This window comes from Podarcis raffonei, chromosome 12 (genome assembly GCF_027172205.1).
Source record: "Podarcis raffonei isolate rPodRaf1 chromosome 12, rPodRaf1.pri, whole genome shotgun sequence".
Classification (NCBI taxonomy): Eukaryota; Metazoa; Chordata; class Lepidosauria; order Squamata; family Lacertidae; genus Podarcis; species Podarcis raffonei.
Genome location: NC_070613.1, coordinates 54,911,552 through 54,934,744, shown reverse-complemented (window position 1 = coordinate 54,934,744; position 23,193 = coordinate 54,911,552). Strand labels below are relative to the sequence as shown.

The window sequence follows — 23,193 nt, the reverse complement described above, 5'->3', positions numbered from 1 at the left end:
CAAGCCAGGAGTTCGCATCCCTACCCCAATGGGGTAAGGCACTTTTTTTCTTTGGAATTTTTCTTTAGGGCAATTGTTTAAGAAAAACAGAAAACCACAGCAGGGCACCATCAGCATCAAGCCAGTATCTCAGCCATTGATCTACCTCAGGCATAGGCAAACTCAGCCCTCCAGATGTTTTTTGAGACTACAGTTCCCATCATCCCTGACCACTGTTAGCTAGGGATGATGGGAGTTATAGTCCCAAAACATCTGGCAGGCCGAGTTTGCCTATGCCTGATCTACCTTAAAAGAGCTCAGTCTTTATGCGTCTTCATATACTGGTGTTGACGAAGTGTCACAGGAGTTACATGCAGAATTCATCAGTGAAAAGATGGCAGAAGGATATTGTGAGCTGTGATCTAAACCACTGAGCCTCTTGGGCTTGCCGATCGGAAAGTTGGCGGTTCGAGTCCCCGCAACGGGGTGAGCTCCCATTGATCTGTCCCAGCTTCTACCAACCTAGCAGTTTGAAAGCATGCCAGTGCAAGTAGATAAATAGGTACCGCTGTGGCAGGAAGGTAAATGGCGTTTCCATGCGCTCTGGTTTCCATCACGGTGTTCCATTGTGCCAGAAGTGGTTTAGTCATGCTGGCCACATGACCTGGAAAGCTGTCTGTCGACAAACACTGGCTCCCCTGGCCTGAAAAGTGAAATGAGTACCGCACCCCATAGTTGCCTCTGACTGGACTTAACCATCCAGGGGTCCTTTTCCTTTACCTTAGTAATTTAGGAAGGAAAGTCTCTCATATGTCTCCAAGTTACTTTGCTAGAAAAGCTTCCATTTTACCGAAATGGAAAAATCTTATCTTGGTGTATGGGTTTAACAGGGAGTTATTAGTCTGCAGATCTAAACACAAGGCTGTATTCTGCTCAGCAAGCTCATGGGTTAAACTTTTTCAAATTACAGTTTTAACAGCTACTCCTTACAGACCATTTTTGCATACCTGCCACTGATGGACATCTGAAGTGCATGCATATCCAAAATATATTTAGTTATTTTGCTTTTAAAATTTATCAGCTATGTTTCTAGAAGAACAGTGATATTCCGTGAAGTGAAATATGAAGCCAGAAGTACATTTCAGTAACACACAGTGAAAACCATAGGGCAAATAATTATTTTCAAACAAGTCTTCACTTGCTTCTTATAATAAACAGATCAGGAACGGTGAGCTTGATTAGGAAAGAAACTTCAGAGGGCTGAGTTCATGCTAGAGAACACTCAGGACCATTTTTTCCCATCAGTAAAACATGCTGTAGAAGAACCAAAGACCAAAGTTTCCAATGTGAAACTTAGGAAAACTCTGGAGTTCAAATAAGTGAAGCTTCCCCCAAATGGGCCCTTTCCATTCAGACCATTTTAATCTTGTGTTTATAAACTGTGTTTATGGAAGACAATTTTACTCGGCTACGAGTGATCACCAAAGAAGGCTACAGGAATAATTCTGGTCTAGTATATTTATGCAGAGATCAATACTTTTGAAACATGCAGGTATTTTTCAAATGTTAGTTTCAGCTATATAAAATACAGCTTGCAGATGAGAACTGGAATATATGAAGTAGCTCTTATGAAAGCCTAAGTTCCTTGGTGAAAGTTTATCCTTTTCCTTATAATGCCATACACGCTCTGGAGCAGGCTCCCCCAAACTCGGCCTCCAGATGTTTTGGGACTACAACTCCCATCATCCCTAGCTAACAGGACCAGTGGTCAGGGATGATGGGCATTGTAGTCCCAAAACATCTGGAGAGCAGAGTTTGGGGGTGCCTGCTCTGGAGGGCTTGACTGGATAGATAATAGTTATTCAGGTTTCAGTTTCGCATGTAGATGGAACAAATTTTTAGAGCAATCGCTTAAGCCAAGCTGCAGACTTGTGTGTTCCCTATTTTGTGAATACTCCCAACACATGTTCAGTATGCTGCCACAATTCCTACTGTAAGTGATAGGATAGCAAACAGCATTCACTAGTCTGTTTATCACTGAAATATACTACATATGCTATACATATGCTATAAATTAATCTGCCCTTTCGTGGGCTTCTCTTTATCTGTATTGTGTGACATTTCATTAGAAATCAGAGAGGGAGATCATGACTGTACAGTATTAAAAAGTGCATTTTATTTGGAGTTGTCAGGTATCCAAGCACATCCGTGTCCACCAAGTCCCCGTAAAAAGTCACAAAACACAAAAGATGGGATACCCTAAAACATCCATTAAGGGACACAGAGGTGGGAATGGAAAAGGGAGATGTTAAAAGCAGAAGCGGATTCTTTTTAAATGAGAAAAAAGGCAGTTCCGGTTCACTGTCAGGCCTTGAGCAAAGGGATCTTCTGACCACCCCTTCGAGGAAAGGGCGTGGTTTGCATCTTCTTTCATCATCGCTCATGTTTCGCATTTGAGTCGCTGCATTCCACTATCACGCCATTTCCGTTCCGTGTTATCTCCTTTCTGTTCCAGTCCCTTTCGGTGTAAAATTCAGCTAACACAGGGCAGTGGCTTGAGGCAACTCCACCCCACGACCAGTTATCAGGGATCCAGGGGTTCGTAAGACCTTCTCTCACAACTGCCCAATGACCTGTGCAAAGAATAGTTTACAGGGGAGAAAGATGGGTGTGAATACTTGGGGGAAACCACCAATGGCACAAAGCAAAGGGTCTGGAATATGAATGTTGACCTTTGAGTGAATATCTTTTAGGAGCATCTAATGGCTTTGCACCTAACTAGTTCCTCGGAGGACCATGAAGAGACTCATGAAAACCGCTCATGCTTTCAGAAGAAGATCATAAAGTGATAGAAAATAAAAAACCAACCCAAAAAAATGAGCCTATCACTGTTTCTTCTGCCTATAAAGGTAAAGGTAAAGGGACCCCTGACCATTAGGTCCAGTCGTGACCGACTCTGGGGTTGCAGCACTCATCTTGCTTTACTGGCCGAGGGAGCCGGCGTACAGCTTCCCGGTCATGTGGCCAGTATGACTAAGCCGCTTCTGGCGAACCAGAGCAACACACGGAAACGCCGTTTACCTTCCCGGCGGAGTGGTACCTATTTATCTACTTGCACTCTGGTGTGCTTTCGAACTGCTAGGTTGGCAGGAGCAGGGACCGAGCAACGGGAGCTCACCCCATCGTGGGGATTCGAACCGCCGACCTTCTGATCGGCAAGTCCTAGGCTCTGTGGTTTAACCCACAGCGCCACCCACGTCTATAAAGGCATCTCCTAAAGGCAACTAATGCATTTCTTTAAAAATCAAGAGGAAATAGTACATTTCTAGGCACTCTGAAAAGCGACGTTTCTAATCTTTGTGGCCCTGCAGGAAGTCTTGACAAAGTTAAACCTGTAAACTAAGAAGGAGAGATGTGGATCCGCAAACATAGGGAAATATATAGTAGCAGACCCAGAGGAGCTGGGATGAGTTTCAGATCCCAGTTGTGTGCACGCTATTTTTATAAATAGACACATCTCTGCTTCATATATTTACTCCAACAAACACAGATCAAACTCTGTGAACATACACCAATAATGAACATTGTGTATGTCGCTTGTAAAGTGTAAAATAGGCTAGGAGAAGTCGACATGAAATTTGCCACTTAACAAGCCACATACAACCTTTTGGCTATCCATCCAACCATTGTCATAAACAATAAGGTATTTTTTAAAAATCAAAGCTTGATATTTTAAACTTCCTCCCAAAACGAAACCTTACCAGTGAAAACCTTTTTCAAGCTACGACTGATCCAGATGTTGTCCACGGACTTGGAGCCCTGAGGGTTCTTTGTGCTGATGTTTGTAAATGTGCTGGCGGGGACCAAAGGATGGAACTTCTCCTTCCTCAAGAGGTCGTGGTCGCCACTGTCGGGGGCTTGACTGAAGTCGCCTAAAATGATCATGTCTTTTTCTCCTAGGAGTGCGGAGAGCAAAAATAAATACAGAAAGAGTTAAGTGATAGGATTGTGGAGCGTATCAAGAAAGCAGCTGTATTCTTGGTCCAGGACCTTTATTCCTCAGACTCTGTTAAGGGTTGCTTGATCTTCTGGGTTCCTCAAGAAGTCGGTTGGAATAGGCCTACAACAGGAGTGGAGAGGTTGTGGCCTTCTGGGTGCTGCTACACTGCAACTTCCACCAAACCTGACCACTGGGCAATGCTGGTTGGGTCTGCGGGAGTCCAACAGATTTACCATGCCTGGCCCACAAAATACCCTACCATGCTCTTATTCTTCCACCCTCAACTGCTCAAAGGTCTCTTCAACTCTGCCCCTTTTTTCGTGTTGCTCCCCTGAGCATGGAACTTCTGTGACTGTTGGTGTGAGGCCACCAACTCATCCATCAGATCTCTCCACAAAATCCACCTTTCCCCCAGCAAGACCTCTGGCTTTTAGCCTGCTGTTGTTACGTATTAATCATATTCCACATAGGTCTGAAGGCGATGTACCAAATATAATGAAAAACAGCCAAGAAGCCGTTAATGACAGCGCAAAAAGTAACAGAAGGTGGATTTAAAAACAAAGACACTGCGGACACTCATGGCAGAGGCCTATTTGTCCACCTGGGAAAGCCTGTGGGAGCAAAAATGTCCTTTCTGGAAAGTACAGATATCGGGCACCTGTGACATCCTGACAGCAATGCTGCTCCACAGAACAGGGGCAGCTACGCTGAAGGCCCCGCTTCAGTGAGGCGCTCACATCCACAGTGGTTGCAGACCCCCCAAGTGTCCCTATTTTCATTGGAGAAATGTTGGAGGGTATGTTGACCCCTGAGCCACCTAAAGGCAGCCCTGTACAGGGAAGCCTTTTAAAAAAGTTTAATGTTTTATTATGTCTTTATATGTGTTGGAAGCACCCCAGAGTGGCTGCGGCAAGCTAGTCAATTGGGTGGGGTGTAAATAGTATAATAATAATAATAATAATAATAATAATAATAATAATAATAAATAGGACATCCTTATTTTCATCAGAAAAATGTTGGGGGGGGGGGTTATGTGGTTGCTCCAAGACTTCATCAAGAACCAATTTTATGTAGACCTTTGACCATCTACAATGCTATAAAAGAACAATAAACTTCCATTTCCCATTTCCAGGTCCCATCACTAAAGTGTGCTTTGTACACCTCTAAAAACCAAACCTCTAAGAATATAAAAACTGTTGGACTTCCATTCTTGTTCCAAGTTACACAGGCCGCAACACACCATACATGACCACCCCCCCCCAAAACATGGGAACTGCAGTTTGCCTTATGGGGCTACAATCCCCAGCACTATAGTTCCCATGATTCTTTGGGATGTACGGTGTATACACACCATAGTTAGCTGAAGCCAAGCATCCAAATAGCTCTTGACAAAGATCTGCTGAAATACCATATGTCAGTTGATCAATTGCCCAACAAGCCCCTGAATTTTTCAGACAGACAGACAGACAGACAGACACACACACACACACACGTCATCCTAACAGTGCAATCTACTCAAAAGTAAGTCCCATTAAGCTTTATGGGGCTTCCTCCCTGGAAGGTGGGTATTGGATTACAACCTCTGTGGCTCAACCCTCCTGTTTCAATTTATGGTGTCCCATGTGACCATATAGAGAATACAGATTTTAAAAAATTCCCGCCGAAGGACCACCACCCACTGAAGATGTTTAAGAGTCAACTTTCTAGTAGCTACTTCTTCAATGCTTAAAACAACGTTGTCATAAATATTTGTAAACTTCCTATAACTAAATACCTTTGGTATATCATTTTATACTTATTTTGTCTTTAGATTTGGATTGCTAAATTTCTGTGTATAACTCCGTTCCTCCAGCTGCAACACTGCGGCTGAATTCTAAGTGAGCCTGCTTTGTTTAAATTTGATCTTTCCGTATAATCTGCTGCCAACCCTCTTTTCCCCCTCCGAGTTTCTTCATTTGTTCTCGGAGTTGACAGCGCTGGCATTCTGCCTGGCAAGACGGTGCCTCATGCTCAGCTCCCAGACAACTCCAAACGACAAGCTCAATAAGGATGCCGTGCTGACAAAAAACAGAGCCTCAAAATTCAATGAACGTCCGTAATTAACATGCTAAGAATCCGTAATACTGTACATTGTGAAATGCACCCACGCAATGCAACTACTGACTTATGCTCGCATGATACCAGGTGGCAAAGACTATTAGGTGCCTGTTTCGGAGGAAATTTATTGCTTTTTGAGTAGGATATATTTTTAGAATATCTCCTGTTGATTCATAAGGCTACAGGGGGAGTTAGGATGAAGGGCTGTAGCTCAGCGCTGAGAACAGCTGCTTTGCACACAGAAGGCGCCTGGTTTCAAGCTCTAGCATCTCCCCATAGGGCAGGGGAAAGACGGCTGCCAGCCTGTTTCTGCAGCCACCTGCTGCCAGTCAGAGAAGCCAGTACATACTGAGCTCAGTTCAAGGCAGCTTCCTACGTTTCTGCTGCTATGCAGGCCTTCAGCCAGCAGAGGGTGCTCCTACTCAACAGCACTATCTAGTATTCCAAGAGCACAGCCTTGCCATTGCAACCTAGCAGAGCAGCTTCAAATGCAAACTTTTCCTACACCGATTGCATTTCTGTGCAGGTGGGAAGCATGCAAACCCTATTCAGATTTCTACACATAGCTGTCAACTTAGAGATTTGAAAATAAGGGACCAGCAGCCTCGAAAATAAGGGATCAGCAGCCAAAATAAGGGATTTTCCGAGCACAGGTATGTTCGACTTCTGAGCCCCTCCGAGCCAAAGGCAGAAAGCCCAGCCAGCAGCCAAACAAAGCCTCAAGTGGTGTTTCCCACAGCGCAGCAACCCGGCAAAGGGGATGCAGCAAGGAAAACCACCGTCACCTCTCCGCTGAGAAGCACTGAGCAAAGGCGAGTCCCCAGGCAACATGGCCGATTTGATCGGCACAAGGCATGCAAGCCCCACCCCCCAGTCATTCTTAGACTCCTTATTGGGTGAGCAATGCAGCCAAGCAACACAGTTGGAGCCTCCCTCCTCCCTGGCCGGCAGGGAGGGAGGGAGAGGAGCTGCTTCCTTTGAAACCCGGGAAATTTAAGGGACATCATCAATAAGGGACAGCAGCGGGACACAGTGCTGGGATAAGGGACTTTCCCGCCAAATAAGGGACGGTTGACAGCTATGTTTCTACAGATGGCAAAACACACCTCTCTGTGTGCATGGGGTGCACGCTGGGAAATAAGAATGTACAAAAATCCCTGCTGAATGCAACCAAATCTAAACCGGCCTCGCATCCCTCTGCCCACAGCGGCCAACAAAATGTCTATGAGAAGTCCAGAAATGGTAGGACAATTCCCCTCTCTGCATACCGCCTCTGTTCCTGCAGGCAGTACACAGTCATAATTACAAACAACAGATAGCCTTACACTGCACTCCTTTGGGTTATCCTTTCCGGGACCTTTTCCAGCTCTAAATATCATTTCTGAGACACAGTGGCTGGAACAGTCCACTGTATTCCAAGTGTGCTCACGCTATACTTGCTACAAAGGCATTACGATGATACTCGTTTTATCTCTGACAGGTATGCAATTGCCACATGGGATTTAACTGTGCTTTCCAATATGGTTGGGCCTCTCTAGTCTAATCTTCCAACGTAAATATCCATCCAAAATTATCCTACGACCAAGTAAGACCAATGGGGGAAGCCAGGGGGCGGAGGGGGGGAACTAAGAAAAAGGAAATCGGTATTTGACCAAGGACCAGTAGGTAAGAGTTTTGTCTAGATCACATGGTCTGGTAAATATCCTATTGTCACAACACAGAGTCTTGTAAATATCACAAAGATGTTAAATGAAAAGCGAAGGCACATAGCGGTTTTCAAAACGCATGCACCCATTGCCCATTCAACCCTCACAGTCTATAGAGCACCCATCATTTCATCTTAGGTTGACTCCTCAGTCGTTTTTGGTTTTTTTGTTTTAAAGAAAAAAAGTGCTGGGACTCAGCATTAATTTGTTACAGTAAGTGTCACACTTTAAACATTTTTTTGGGGGGGGGAGCTGCTGGTACATTGTACCCATAAGTAAAAGGTAAAGGGACCCCTGACCATTAGGTCCAGTCGTGGCCGACTCTGGGGTTGCAGCGCTCATCTCGCTTTATTGGCCAAGGGAGCCGGCGTACAGCTTCCGGGTCATGTGGCCAGCATGACTAAGCCGCTTCTGGCGAACTAGAGCAGCACACAGAAACACCGTTTACCTTCCGGCTGGAGCGGTACCTATTTATCTACTTGTACTTTTTGGCATGCTTTTGAACTGCTAGGTGGGCAGGAGCAGGGACCGAGCAACAGGAGCTCACCCGATCACGGGGATTCGAACCGCAGACCTTCTGATCAGCAAGCCCTAGGCTCTGTGGTTTAACCCACAACGCCACCCTTAAGTACCACCCCCTATAAAAGTACGGCTCCTCCTAACTCTAACCATGCGCACCATTTGACAATAGCAACTCCACATCCAACATGAGGCCTGTAACGTGTGTGGAAGTAATCAAGCAACATAAAAGTATTTGTTTTCCAAGGTACCACGTCATCCTTGGGCCCCCAAAAAAGAGATCCCATCTCTCTGGGCTGTCAGATTAGACCATGCATAGGCAAACTTGGCCTGCCAGATGTTTTGGGACTACAACTCCCATCATCCCTAGCTAACAGGACCAGTGGTCAGGGGTGATGGGAGTTGTAGTCCCAAAACATCTGGAGGGCTGAGTTTGCCTATGCCTGGATTAGACCGTTGAAGTTCTTGATGCCCTCCTACAATGGGGTCTTAGGGTAAGGCTTGCCTTCATTGGACTTGCAGTTCTTTGACATTGTAGGAGACTAACCGGATTAGAAAAAAAGATGTGGTTCCTCTTCCCTGCTCACTGATTGGGATCAGCTCCATGCTGTGGGTAAAAGCCTCAGCGCCTAGGGCTTGCCGATCGAAAGGTCGGCGGTTCGAATCCCTGCGGCGGGGTGCGCTCCCGTTGCTCGGTCCCAGCGCCTGCCAACCTAGCAGTTTGAAAGCACCCCCAGGTGCAAGTAGATAAATAGGGACCGCTTACTGGCGGGAAGGTAAACGGCGTTTCCGTGTGCTGCGCTGGCTCGCCAGATGCAGCTTTGTCACGCTGGCCACGTGACCCGGAAGTGTCTGCGGACAGCGCTGGCTCCCGGCCTCTTAAGTGAGATGGGCGCACAACCCCAGAGTCTGTCAAGACTGGCCCGTACGGGCAGGGGTACCTTTACCTTTAACCATCATATTTGATCAGATCTCGATGTGGCTGGGCTGGCTCTTAGTAACAGCCAATGTGGCCAAACTGATACACCTGGCTGACAGAAGGAGAGGTGGCTTTGTGGTGCATAAACGTATTATGTGACCCAATCAGATGGGTGGAATATTTAGACATTAGCCAGAATAGCAGGGGGTGGGGGGCAAGGGCCCAAGGGGGGGTGCAGGGGGTAGATGCCCCCCCCCGATCCACAAATATTATTGAAAAGCATTGAAAGTGCTAAATTATCTGAGGTTCTGGATCACCACCCCCAGCAGGTGGTGTACTTTTACCTGTGATTTCCCAAGAAGAGCTCAACAACTTTGATTGCCTAAAAAATGCTGAACAACTTTGCCCCCCCCAAAATCCTCGCTACGTCCACGGTGGGGGGCAGCCACGAAAGTGGGAGCAACCACCCTGCCCTGGAAATGTGAAAACAGGAAAGCATTTACGCTAACTCGTTTCAATGTCCTCCCCTCAGCTATTTAAATATTTTTATTTAATTTCAAGATTTAACCGCATTCCAGATCTGAAACGTGTATGTCCGTGTTATAGTGAAGAGTTAGAAATTGTACCAGGCGTGTTACTACAGTGCACTTTTTATAAATTGCCCTCACTGTATGGAATCAAACATTTTGCTTTTGGAAACTGAAGGTCTGTGAAATACAAATAAATTTGACTACGGCTCTTGGGTGGGGGATGACGACTTGAAAATGCAACTTTGCAACCACCATCGTACTAAGCGCCACTGAAGTCAGTGCAACTTTCTTCTGAGTAAATACACTTTGGACAGTGTTGAAAACCTCACAGACCTCAGAATGTTGCTGAGAGTGCTTCCATTTAACAGCAAGGACATTACTATTTTCAACTCCATTTGAACCAGAAAGAAATCAATACTTGCCTAATGGAGAAGAGAAAAACAATTCTGGAAGATGTGTTCCAACTTTAAAATAAATGTTAAAAAAACACACAAAACAACACCAATGGAGGTAGGCACTAATTAAATTGTGACACAGCGTACTTGACTTCAGCTCCAGTCTTTCAAAGTATTGCTGAGTCCAAATCAGATCTGCAGAACTTTCTATACTTCCCCTCCCTGCTAAAAAAATATCACAACAGGGTAATCAAACCCAGCAAAACACAATTGATGCCTCTTAACTCAAAACAAAAATGACAAGTTGAGTATTTGTTAGCTGTACTCTTCACACACCTCTTCTGAAACTGGAGATGGGTGTTGATTCAGAATATTTTAAGCTGCTGACCTTGGAAAATGGAGCTAAGTCGTCCAACATTTTTGGCCTTTGTTAAACAGTAAACAAAAGTGCTGGCCTCTCCTGTCCCCCAACAGAGGCCCAAGGGCTACATTAACTACGGTGAAATCAGGATGGCTTCCCAGAATCTATCTGCATCTAACTTTGCAGATTTAAGGTAAAAAAAAAGGAATAGTTTAAATGCAATTGCTTATCAAAACTGTCATTGACAAGCACCATTTTGAAATACCATTCTACCTTTTCCCTGACACTGGGGGGGGGGGATGCTATTTTTAAAATGATGTCTCCTAAGACACATGGGTATGCCATCTAAAAAGGAATACAACTTTTTTTTTGGAACAACTGTTCCTTCCCATATTCAAATTTTATGCACATTTAATCAATGAATTGACTAAAATGTATGTGATTCATTGACTGGCTTTTTAAATTGGATACCAGTCTACTTGATGTAGTAGTAGTAGTAATTATTATTATTATTATTATTATTATTATTATTATTATTATTATTATTTTATTTATACCCCGCCCTCCCTAGCCAAGACCAGGCTCAGGGCGGCTAACAACCGATATAAAAAAAAATTTAGTGAAATGCAACTTAAAAACAAGATTAAAATACAACATTAAAACATTAAAATGCAGCCTCATTTCAATGGAAACTCAAATCAAAAACTTTTTTGGGGATGAAAACATCAGGTCTTCTGATGATGCCAAAATGGACGAGGGTGGCGCTGTGGTTTAAACCACTGTGCCTCTTGGGCTTGCCGATTGGAAGGTTGGCGGTTCAAGTCCCCACAACGGGGTGAGCTCCCGTTGCTCAGTCCCTGCTCCTGCCAACCTAGCAGATCGAAAGCACGTCAAAGTGCAAGTAGATAAATAGGTACCACTCCAGTGGGAAGGTAAATGGTGTCTCCATGCACTGCTCTGGTTTCACCAGAAGAGGCTTAGTCATGCTGCCCACCTGACCCAGAAAAACTGTCTGTGAAAGCGGACAAACGCCAGCTCCCTCAGCCAGTAAAGCGAGAAGAGTGCTGCAACCCCAGAGTCACTGACGACTGGACTTAACTGTCAGGGGTCCCTTTACCTTTACCTTTATGTATTCCCTACAAAGCCAGCCTGCAAAAGGTAAAACGGCTGATTGCAGGGGAGGTTTGGATCTAGCCTGCAAATGGGCAACTTCTAAAGGGCCTTGCGTCAAAGAAGCACCCCTCGCCAAGGAACTACTGGGGCATATGAAACTGCTGAGAATTGACACAGCTTCTGAAAATAAACAGTGCAATTCTGTGCATATCTACTCAAAAATAAATCCCACTTAACAGGTAAGTGTGTGCAGATTGCAGCTTAAGTAGATGAAGAGTCCCATCTGCTAGTTTTTATTGTTTTTAAGCAAACTGCTTGACGCTGAAGAAAAACATGGCCTTACCTTTCAGTGTTTCCTGCAGCGTCTGTGCAAAGGCTGCTAATTTATGACTATCGTGGTTTTTCACAGCATTTTCTCCCACTGAGGGCAAAGGAGTCAGATGAAGGTTAACCAACGTTAGGTCATTCAGTCCAACCTAGACAGGTGCAAGCAATGTGTTAGTATTAATTACATTTATTTGTCGCTTACTATATAAAATGTCTTGAAGGAAATACGACAAAAGTGTTGGCAGCCACAAAACTCTGTCATCTAAGTTTCAAGAAAACTGCTTTATGTGCCCAGTTATGACACGCACACACATTTGAATAACCCAGATTTGTTCCCTTAAGAAAGACGCCCTCAGACATCGATGCCAAACTTCAAACACAGCACCTTTAAAAAACATTCCCTTATTCACATTCACCCACCAGCAGTGACTATCAAGATGACCATCCTCTATGTACAAAGAGACAAGTGTATTATTAAGCAATCAAAAGTAAATGGTTGTTCTGTTTGTACATATATGAGAAATGATATACAGTGGTACCTCGGTTTATGAACTTTATCTGTTCCAGAAGTCCGTTCTTAAACCAAAACCGTTCTTAAATCGAGGCGCGCTTTCCCTACTGAGGCCTCCTGCCGCTGGTGCCCTTCCACCGTTCAGAATCCGTTCTTAGACCAAGGTAAAGTTCTCAAACCAGGACACTATTTCCGGTTTTGTGGAATTTGTGAACCGAATCTTTCTTAAACAGGACTGTTCTTAAACCGAGGTGCCACTGTATACTAATAACAATCTCCATTCTACAGCATGGGCACCGATTTCTGGCGAGATCTTGTGAGATCTCACAGAAGTCACATGAGATCTCGAGTGAACCTGCCGCCATGGCGCAACCCAGGTATGGGATGCGGCAGTGACGGCACTTCCTGTTTTGCCTCAAGCGGTAAAACGGGATGTGCCGCCCTTGGCTTGCGTTGACAGACCTTTGACCAAGCATGGCGCTTGAATTCCTCCCCCGAGGATGTAATACAACTGAGAACATGCCCATGCACTTGATTTCTTTCACTCAAGAACTCTTGCGCACTGTTACCTTGAAATGTGCAACGTAAGGGTGAGGATACGTCTGCCTCCCGTTGCCATTCGTGGGGGGGTTCTCATGGGAGATGGCATCCTTCAACTCTACCCCTGCTGTTGTGTCCCACAGGAAGCCAGAATATTCGACGCACTGAGAGGCAAAAGAAAGACAATCCGATATTCAAAGATATATAGGTCCACTCACACTCTGATCCTGTCCTCTCCCCTCAGCCCGCTTAACAATGAGTTTCCAAAAATGAACTGAATTGACAGCAATGTGGACCAAAGCAAGGATTAGTTGGGCATCCATAGCTGAATCCATGTACAACACAGCAAAACTGAATTTGTATGAGTGTGGGTGGTATCTACTCTTAGTAGACCCGTTTAAATTCATGGACCTACATTAGCTGTATCTATTAACCTCAATGGGTCTACTCTGAGTAGGAGAGTGCTTACAACTGTGATCAGGGTGCTGGGTGTTTTTTGTGTGTAAATGTATGCTTTTATTACCATCTCCAGAAGGATACCACATATTTATAATGTTATATTTACAATTCAACAGGCTATCCTCTTACGCGCAGGTACTTTTAAATAGTTGTTTTCACATTGTCAGTGAGCCACTATATTAGTCGTTTCGAAACCCATAAACAAATAAATATACTGTCTGGGTTTGTGGCTAGCAGGGACATTATACGCACAAATAAAACTCTTTGCTTTCCTGGCACAAAATCTGCTGCAGTCGGACAGAAATAAGCATTTCCAAAATCAATAACAAGGTCCAGGAGAAAAGCCAGTTATGAGTAGTCAGCTCAAAGCAGAACTGAAATGCAGTCCTTGGCAAAAACCAAAACCATAGAAGCTTTTTGCTCAAAACAAGGGGTAGCTATGTCCTCAGCTGGACAAAAACACAATGTTGTGGAAAGGTCACGGCATGCAGACTAGAGTACCGTATTTTTCGCCCTATAGGATGCACTTTTCCCCCTCCAAAAATTAAGGGGAAATGTGTGTGCGTCCTATGGAGTGAATGCAGGCTCCTTGGCTTCAGCGATAGCAACGGGAAGCCTCCGAAGCGCAGAGGGAGCGCTCCCTCCGCGCTCCGGAGGCTTTGTGTTGCTTTTGCTGAAGCCTGGAGAGCGAGAGGGGTCAGTGCGCACTGACCCCTCTCATTCTCCAGGCTTCAGGGATAGCCGCCTTAAGCCTTCAGAGCGCAGCGTGAGTTCCCGCTGCGCTCTGAAGGCTTCAGGGATAGCCGCCAAGACACAAGTCCAGACAGCCAGCGGGATGGATCCTGCTGGCTGTTTTGGTTTCTTTGCTCTTTGGGGCTGGGGGGGGACCCGGGCTTCCCCCGGCAGCCCCAAGAAGCTTTGGGAGAAGTGGACAGGCTGCGTGCACCTTATGGAGAGAAAAATACAGTACACCTTTTTTTTCTTGATTTCCCCCTCTAAAAACTAGGTGCGCCTTATGTTCCGGTGCGCCTTATGGAGCGAAAAATACAGTACCTTGTGAGGCTGGCCTGAGGGCTTCTCAGAAACTGCTGTCTTCCAGCATCCTCGATGGCCCTTCCATTTCCGGATGTTCGGCAGGGTTGGCTGGTTCAACTCCATGCAAAACTATAAAGGGAACAAGCAAACAAATAACAGCCATTACATATGGGGAGACATATCTTGAGAGAGAGGAGAGGATTAACCCAGGCTACCTGGTGAAGAACATTCCCAAAAGCTTCATTTTTAGCTGGCTCACATCCTTTTTCTCCACGCGCAATTTTGTCAGCATTGCTATCTTACGTTCGGCACTGCAGACCTTCGCGTTGAAAGCAAACGGAAAGCCTTTAATATTGCCTCGATTTGCAAATTAACAGGAGGCCAAAGCGTTTAAGGAAAATAAATAGGTGTAACAAAAACTACAGGGGAGCGGGGAAGGAAGAAAGGCTTCACAGCAAGAGCGTCAGCGTTGGGGTTTTTTTAATAAAAAAACCCCGATTCAACAAAATTCAAAACACTGGGGCGAAGAATAAAGCTGCAAAGGCAACTCTACAGTTTTTCAGTGAAGCGGCGCTGCTTTATGCCAGGTAGAATGCCAGACTGAGGATTGTGAGGCGACCCCCACAGTCAGAACAAGCCGAAGAATAAAGCGTCTGTTATCTAAAATAAAAATAAATGCCCTCTCCATAGGAAGGGGAGCTGGCTAGTCTCCCAAGTGTTTCAGTCCAGGCTCATGCGCTCTCTCTCTCTCTCTCTTTAAATTAAATTTTATTTAACATAATTATTACAAAATACAAGCAAAATACATACAAATACATACATACATATATTTTTCAGATAAGCACACATATATATAAAATAACAAAAAAGAAAAAAGGAAGAAAAGAAAAAAGAAAAAGAAAAAATAAGAAGAAAAATTGGAAGAATTTCTTCCAAATTTATTCTACAAATATCTCAATAATAAAATTTCACTGATTGACTTCCATCGCTTACACTGCACTTCTTATATACATTTTAAGCAAATTTGTATCTCTTATTCTGTATTTCCCCCGTATTGTTTCTGGGTTATATGTTTTGGTTTTTGTCTTATCAAACCAGTCAGCTTTGCTAATTCCAAGTATTCACATAATTTATTCAGCCATTCTTCTTTGCTTGGAACGTAATTCCAGGCTCTGGCTACAAGACTGCATATTGCATATTGCCGATTGGGCTCAAAAATGGGATTCTCAGTTAAGTCAGGAGCAGCTAGTGATAAATGTTATCCACTATATTTCTAGCACCCATTTCTGGCAACATAAACCAAGGTCACCTCTCTTCTTAAGTCTGATCACCAGGCCAGGGTTTATGCTGAACCAAAAGCTACCAATTTATAAAAAATATAGATCTGGATCCTAAATTGCTCCTTTATTCACGTAATGGAGAGGGGGTGAAATTTCCACCAAGTCCTGCCTTCACCTGAAGCCCCTCCCACAGCATATTCTACCCCATTCCCAAGGGCCCCCCAACTTTCAGAAGCCGATTTTCAAGGAGACCACAGAGCAAAGAGAAAGAAAGGCTGAAAAGCGCAGTTTCACGAACTGTGTTTTGTTGGTGGGAGGAAAGTAAGGATCCAAGCCAAGGTGAGGATTACTGGAATATTGTCATTAATGTACAGTGTGCTTTACACACAATGACACAACAAAGGAAAACATGTTCCTACCCCAAATATGTGTTGTCTGTTCTGTCCTAGGCCATAATTGACGTGCAGTGCTAATGTTAATGGCTCCAAAAATAAAATAAAATAAAACATCTTGGAAAAATGATGCAGGGACACGTATTGGCACATCCTGAACTCTGTGAGGCAATGCTATCCATCCTTGGGAGTTACACTCAGAGGCAGTTCAGATCAGCATCGCTGACACATTTCTGAACTTCAGGAGAGACTGTCGGCTGTTACAAAGTGAAATCTGAAAGCCTCCTGCATAAGAAGCATTGGCAGATTCAGGGGAACCTCAAAGTCCCCCCCCCCAAAAAAAAACCATGGCAAAGAAAGCTGCGGGGAGCATTTATTGTAAATGCTTTTTAACAGCTTATTATTACAGCACACACACACACACACACACGACACTTAGAAAACAAACTACAAAAGAAAACACAAAACAAATGATAAACATATATCCATAAATCCGCAAGTATCTGCACACAGACTTAGGTTATCCAATCTTTAATTCTTATTCTATTCTAATAAGACTTCCCTCCCTCCTCAACGCGGGTCTGATTTTAAACTTGATAAACTGTTTCTTTCTCATTTCGTCTTTTCCACCCTTCTCTGTATGTTGTATTTGTAAACCGTAATTTGTTTTGCAAAAATTATTCGAAGCAAGTCCAGGTTTTAATTTGAGGGCACTGGTTTTTTTAAACAATCTCTGTACATTCCCCACTCTTTTTGAAATGTTTGTTTAGACTGTCCCGTAACTGCATCCGTCATTTTTGCCAACTCAAGGTAATCAAATCATCTTTCTTGCCACTCTTTTTTCGTTGGTACTGTTTCACTTTTCCAGTTTTTTTGCAATTAGTATTCTTGCTGCGAATGAGCCCCATAAGAACTCAATAGTGTGGAATGCCGGGTTGACAGCCAGGTAGAAGATTAAAAGTTAAGAGCAAGTCTTTGATTCTGTCGCCCCCAAACTCCTTCAGCCACACACTCAAGGTAACACGCATTCACCAGGGATGCCACTCGTCACCCCTCTAATATTTAATGGTTTTATGGCGCACAGAACAAAAGAAACATATTTGAGATAAGGCAGCTTCATTGTAAATGGGAAAAGGGAATGTCCTTATCTTTATGGTGCAGGTGCCTGAATGAGCAACCCAGAATACAAACCAAGAGACATTTGACTGCTTTTTCTCTCTCTCAAGCCATCTGCCACTACTATGAAGCGCACCTGCGGGCTACACATCCAAAGACATTGGTCTGAACACTTTTGAAAAAAAGGAGACCGATTTGCTCACAATGAATGGAGAATGAAAGATGAATCAACGGATCCAGAAAAGAACATCTATTTCTGTCAGACAATATCAAAGAGACTTTGATAGCTGTTTCTTAGCAGCAAAGAAAACTCCTTTTCAAATACCCTGTTAGGGAAATTTTTAATAGGATGTTCTTATTGTCAGAGGCCAGGATAGAGAAAGCGTGACAAGAGGAACCTTAGCTGTGTGGTTGGCTGGCATGCCGAAGGCCTCGTGTTCAACTCCTGCCAACGCCAGCTGAAAGGAGTGGGTTGCAGGTGATGCCAAACACCTTTCTACCCGAGACCCTGCAAGGTCACTGCCAGGCAGGGTAGACATTAAGGGGCTAGATGGACAATACTTTGACCAGACACAGCCAATGTGGTGCCCTGGTTGGATGACAAATCTCACCTTCCCTGATTATTAGCCAGGCTACCTTAGTCTGAGATGGAGTCCATTGGATCCGGAGAGTAAAATATTGATTAGACCAATCTAGACTAATAAAGCAGTTCTCAGAAAAGAAAAAGCTGACGGTCCTTTCTCCACCCCAAGATGGCTTTTTCCTAGTCAGCTGGAAAGCACAGACTTTTGTTTTCTTGGCTGGCTATATTCCAAATGCCAAAGTGTTCTTTGCCAGTTCTTACCCAAGCAGGTCAAACGACTTTGCTATTTTATAGCCATCAACCATCGAAAGTCATTAAAGAAAGATCTTTCACTGCTAGATACACAAGAGCCTAGAAATGGCCATCTTTTCTTTTGATATCACACAATGGCACTCCTCTTACAATATCTTCGCATTAGTCATGCCCGGTGCAGTGAAGGTCAATATGACCCATCTTTACTCTTTATTTGCTTGTACACGTCTTGGAGGTTCAAGCCTTAAATTAAAAGTGGGAGATTTATGTAGGCGTTTGCAACGATGCAATTTCCTCGGGTCAACTGGGTTTAATTAATTTCAATTCGCTTCAACTTTGATAAACCAGCAAATTGCAGAAATCAAAGACAATGTGTACTCATTCGGTTAGTTTTGGCTGGATGACTAAACAATTAATCTTGGCTAGACGGAACATGCAAGCTAAGTGAATTACACAAGACTGATGAGAGCATTTGCAATGTTTGCAAACTTTGAAGTTTTTCCTCATGTACTGCAATTTTAAAAAATTTGTTCTGTAATTTCTGCAGGAAAACTCACTCCCTTTCTCAGATAGGTACAAGAGGAAGGATTCCAGAGCTAATGCCAGTCATCTGCTGAAGAACAGGTTGGGAGTTCAACTCTTTAAGATCTCAGCTGAACTAGGGACAAGCTATGTTGCGTAGTTACTACACTGGGAACCTCTTAGTTTAGAAAAATGGTGAGTAAGTCAGGAAATTGTAGAAGTGCAATTTTTTTTTCCATGGTATGGGGAAAGTTGATGGAAAGAAAATTTTCTCCCCTGTTCATAATGTAATAAGAATTTTAAGGTCTTAGATATATATTAAATGTTCATAAATGTACCAAGCAAACACGTACATAAATATATAAACCACATGTCTGAAGCAGCACAGGAAAACAGTCCTGAAACCATTTTGACTCCCAAGCTGACCAAATGTTTCTCTGCAAGGAGGGAGGAGGTGGGGAAAAAAACCTTCCTTGTTACAGGAATTTAGTAATCACCATTTCAAAGGGCTACCAGACTACCAGGAAAAGACTACCAGGAAAGGCAATCAGATAAGGCATTATCAGATAACCTGCCAGACAGGAGATAAACAACACACTCAAATTTCTGTTGTAGACCGCCCTTTCTGTGATGTAGGTATGATATATCTGGGGGGTGGTCTTGAGTTACACCCCTTCTGTGATATATGTATGATGTATGGAGGGGTGGTCTTGAGCTCCAGTGCAGGGAATTTAAAATGTCTATATAAGGCCTTGCGCGCCATGGTTCGAGGTCCTCTTCCTTTCCTGCGTGTGAGGGGAGCACCCTGTTGCAACAGATCAATAAAGATCAGGCTTACTAGCTGCTTTGCTTCTCAATATTCTCTGGTTGGCCTCTGTTATTTTCCCCTACCACTAGGGAACTCACGTAAGGACTCTATACGGGCTCTTGGATAAGGGAAAAAGGGCAGATTTTTATTGTTTACAACAATAGAACTTAAGGTCATTCAATGCAACACAACGCTGCAAGATTATGTGCAAAAAGTACTTCTCCTCTGGTTGGCATGACACAGTAAGCCAAACCATTGTTTAACAGGAGGGTGCAACTGTATAGGCTCCCAGTGAAGAGCTTGCAGCTTCTTTGCGCTTCCTGGGTCTTTTTTACTGCCACCCTGCACCAAGCTAATCCACACCTTTGCTTAGCGTATGGTCCGAACCTGGGCTTGTCCTTAAGCTCCCTCTTCACGACATACTCTGCCTGCATTATAAATATAATATATACAGGAAGAAGACTGAGAAGCTGCCTAATCAGTCATTTTGTTCTTCCTGAGCGAAAGATGGTCACAAAACAAGGCTGGAAAAAGGAAAAACCTAGACTGGAAGTATCACTGAGAATTGCTTCCGACAAATGAAAGTTTCAGTATAATAACAGCAGCAAGAATATTATTGGCCCAAAAATGGAAGCAAGAAGAGTTACCATCGATTGAAGAATGGAGGATGAAGTTAATGGACTATGCAGAATTAGATAAACTAACAGGAAGGATTCGAAACCGGCGAGACCAGAAATTCACGGAAGACTGGAGTAAATTTACGGACTATTTGAAAAGTAGTTATGAAGAACAGACGACGTTTGTAGGGTTGCAAGAAGTTTTGTGACGAGTATTATTAGAAGCATTGTAAAAATGGACAAGGGGGAGGAGGATTTGTTAAGAGATGTAAAGGCAATATAAAGTTAAGAAATGCATAAGAAGTGGTTAAAGGTGGATCATCAGAGGTGCTGATGGAAGTCTAAAAAGTTTGTGTAAGTGATAAGTTTTGTGGTACATTTTATAATTTATATGTTAAAATTAATAAAAAATATTATAAAAAAAGTTTCAGTATAATTTACCTCTCAGTGAGGTGAGTGAAACCTAATGCAGCAAGTCAACTTGAGCTCTCCGGCAACTGTGATTCCGCTTCATATCTTTCTTGCTTTTTTGCATTTGGCATTCACCAGTTTGTTAAGCCTAGACACATGATTCAGCCTCGCTCAGTGAAACCCGCTTGGTCGGGAACACCCACAATAAAGGAGAAAAATTGTCAGGCTCCTCTAAAAGGTACTCCTGGGACAACTGGCTGACAGACAGGTGATGGCTCTCCAAAGCAGTTACAACTATTGGCTTCTTCTGCCTGTTTGCTTCGGAAAATGTCATTGTCAGTTCCAGCCACTGACCTCAGGGACAATGAACTGGGAGGACATACTTTCCAAGGCTGTGTAAGCAGTATACCTTTAAATAACACTGGGAGCACATTGCTTCCCTTAACGAATTATGGGCACTGCACTTTGCAGAGGGTTGCTGGTTCACTGTAACTCTGTGAAGGGAAAACTACAGTGCCCAGAATTCTTTGAGGGAAAGAATATGCTTCAGATGTGCTTTAAAAGTATAGCGTCCAAGTCCAGATTTGGCTATGTGAGTCGATAGCTCCAGCTGGCTCTGATTCCATTTAGCTTTGATGAACTCTTAGAAAAAGGAGTCAGTGGAAGACCAATGAGAAGACAGTGGTTACTTGGGGGTGGGGGGAAGCACTTAAAAGCAGAGGTGGGGTTGAGTGGAGAAGGCTTCTGTGGCTAGGAGATGCTAACTCATACCTACCGTACTTTTCTGTGTATAAAACTATGTTATTATTTTTTAAAATCATGCTAAAAAGTGGGGGTCGTCTTACACATGGGTAGTGCATAGGGTGGACGTTTGATTGGTTGCTGCCGCGGCTGTCAGTGACAATTGTGCGTGTCATTGGTTGCTGCGTCAATGGTTGATGTTGATTGGCCGACACATACAGGTGAGCAATTTTGGGCACCCCCCCCCAAAAAAGCTCAAAAACTCTGGGCAATCCTTCCCAAAAGAAGCTCAACAACATTGTGCCATCTCCCCCCATTTTCTGAAATTTCATGGGGGTACGTCTTATACACAGGAAAGTACAGTGCATTTAAGTTTTAAAGAAAAGCCACAAAAAATCAATTATTGTGGCAATAAAGCCTTGCTATGCACCAGTTCCCTTTCCCAATATTATTTATCTGTGCATGAATATATATGTTACACACAAGCATGCTGCGTGTGCAGAAAAAGTTACATGTTCTCTCACAGAACTGCCAGGGCTTTGGCACTTTTGAGTCCGTAGAAAGGAGGAGCGTTATTTGGGCAGGGTATAGCTCTCTCTTCTGTTTAACAGTCATCGCATGAACAGTCCGCTTTGCTGTGAAAGTGATTTAGGACTAACAAAGATAACAATGGGTTTAATCACGATGAAACACTGATCTGGCTGAAATGTATGGAAGCCGATGTGCCGGGGAGACAAGAAAGCCACTGAGAGCGCATTTGTCGAATCTGTTATGTTCCATGCCAGATATGGGAGAAAGAAATGTTCTATCAGAGCGAGGAAGCTGCGAAATCCATCCATCCTAAACTTGTTTTCACATGTCTATATTTTGTTAGGCGAAGAACAGAAAGCCGGCCAAATGATACAAAATAAGTTTTCGAAACTTTGCAAAACACGCACACACACACACACACACACACCCCAGTTCATATGTAAACGAATATACGTTTTCATGCCACTCCTTCTTATAGTGAACTCAGGGGGTAAACAGGAAGGCATCCAAAAAAAGAGGCCACAAAGGTGAGGAGGGAGAAAGGGAGGTAGCAGTATGCTCAGAGGAACAACCATGTTTGCAGAAATGCAACATTTTGTCAACCGAAAACCCATGAGAATCCACCCTCCTTGCACTCTAAACAACAGCAGCAACGGCCTAATGAGGACTGAGATGGTCACTTGCAATGATATGTTGATAAAAGGTAAAGGTACCCCTGCCCGTACAGGCCAGTCTTGACAGACTCTGGGGTTGTGAGCCCATCTCACTCAAGAGGCTGGGGGCCAGCGCTGTCCGGAGACACTTCCGGGTCACGTGGCCAGCGTGACATCGCTGCTCTGGCGAGCCAGAGCCGCACACGGAAACGCCATTTACCTTCCTGCTAGTAAGCGGTCCCTATTTATCTACTTGCACCCGGGAGTGCTTTTGAACTGCTAGGTTGGCAGGCGCTGGGACCGAACAACGGGAGCAATAGACACTTCTAAAAGAAAACATGAAAATGGGGGGGGAGGTCTGCTATAAAAGAGTAGGATTGGCTGGATGGCATCCTATGACCCAAGGCAATTGCGGGACATTTCCCACAACAATGCGGAAAGCTGCAGAAATCAGGAAGCTTCGAGAAAAGCTAGTTTTTGCACTGTAGCATCTGAAGAGGGATCCAAAGAATTACTTTAGGCAAGCCCAAAGGGTTACATGCACCCAGTGGGGATTTTTTAAAGCCCCCCCCCATCTGAAAAGACACGAGAGTTTCTCCCTCTGTCTGTCTGTCTCTGTCTCTCTCTCAAACACACAAACACAGTCATATCGCAAGCTCTGAAACTCAGCTCACTTTCAAAAGTGGTCTGCTGTGCAGCATTGTCAAAGATCCCGTGAGCATGTTGAAAACTCATATGAACAGCACATAGACATGTGGTTAATAATTGCAGTCCAGAGAATGCTAAGAGAAAAAAG

At 44.0% G+C, this 23,193-nt stretch overlaps 1 protein-coding gene across 1 annotated transcript in view; it reads right to left on the bottom strand.

Moving 5' to 3' along the window:
- Positions 1–2,133: 2,133 nt before the first annotated feature.
- EEPD1 (endonuclease/exonuclease/phosphatase family domain containing 1) overlaps positions 2,134–23,193 on the bottom strand; it is a 63,884-nt gene continuing 42,824 nt past the window's right edge. Inside the window, exons 3-7 of the mRNA XM_053409964.1 lie at positions 14,510–14,620; positions 13,027–13,161; positions 11,963–12,095; positions 3,741–3,935; positions 2,134–2,612 (exon numbers count right to left, since the gene is read on the bottom strand). Of these exons, the coding sequence (XP_053265939.1) occupies positions 2,413–2,612; positions 3,741–3,935; positions 11,963–12,095; positions 13,027–13,161; positions 14,510–14,620 (774 nt within the window). The 3' untranslated portion in view covers positions 2,134–2,412. The remainder of the gene's footprint in view (positions 2,613–3,740; positions 3,936–11,962; positions 12,096–13,026; positions 13,162–14,509; positions 14,621–23,193) is intronic.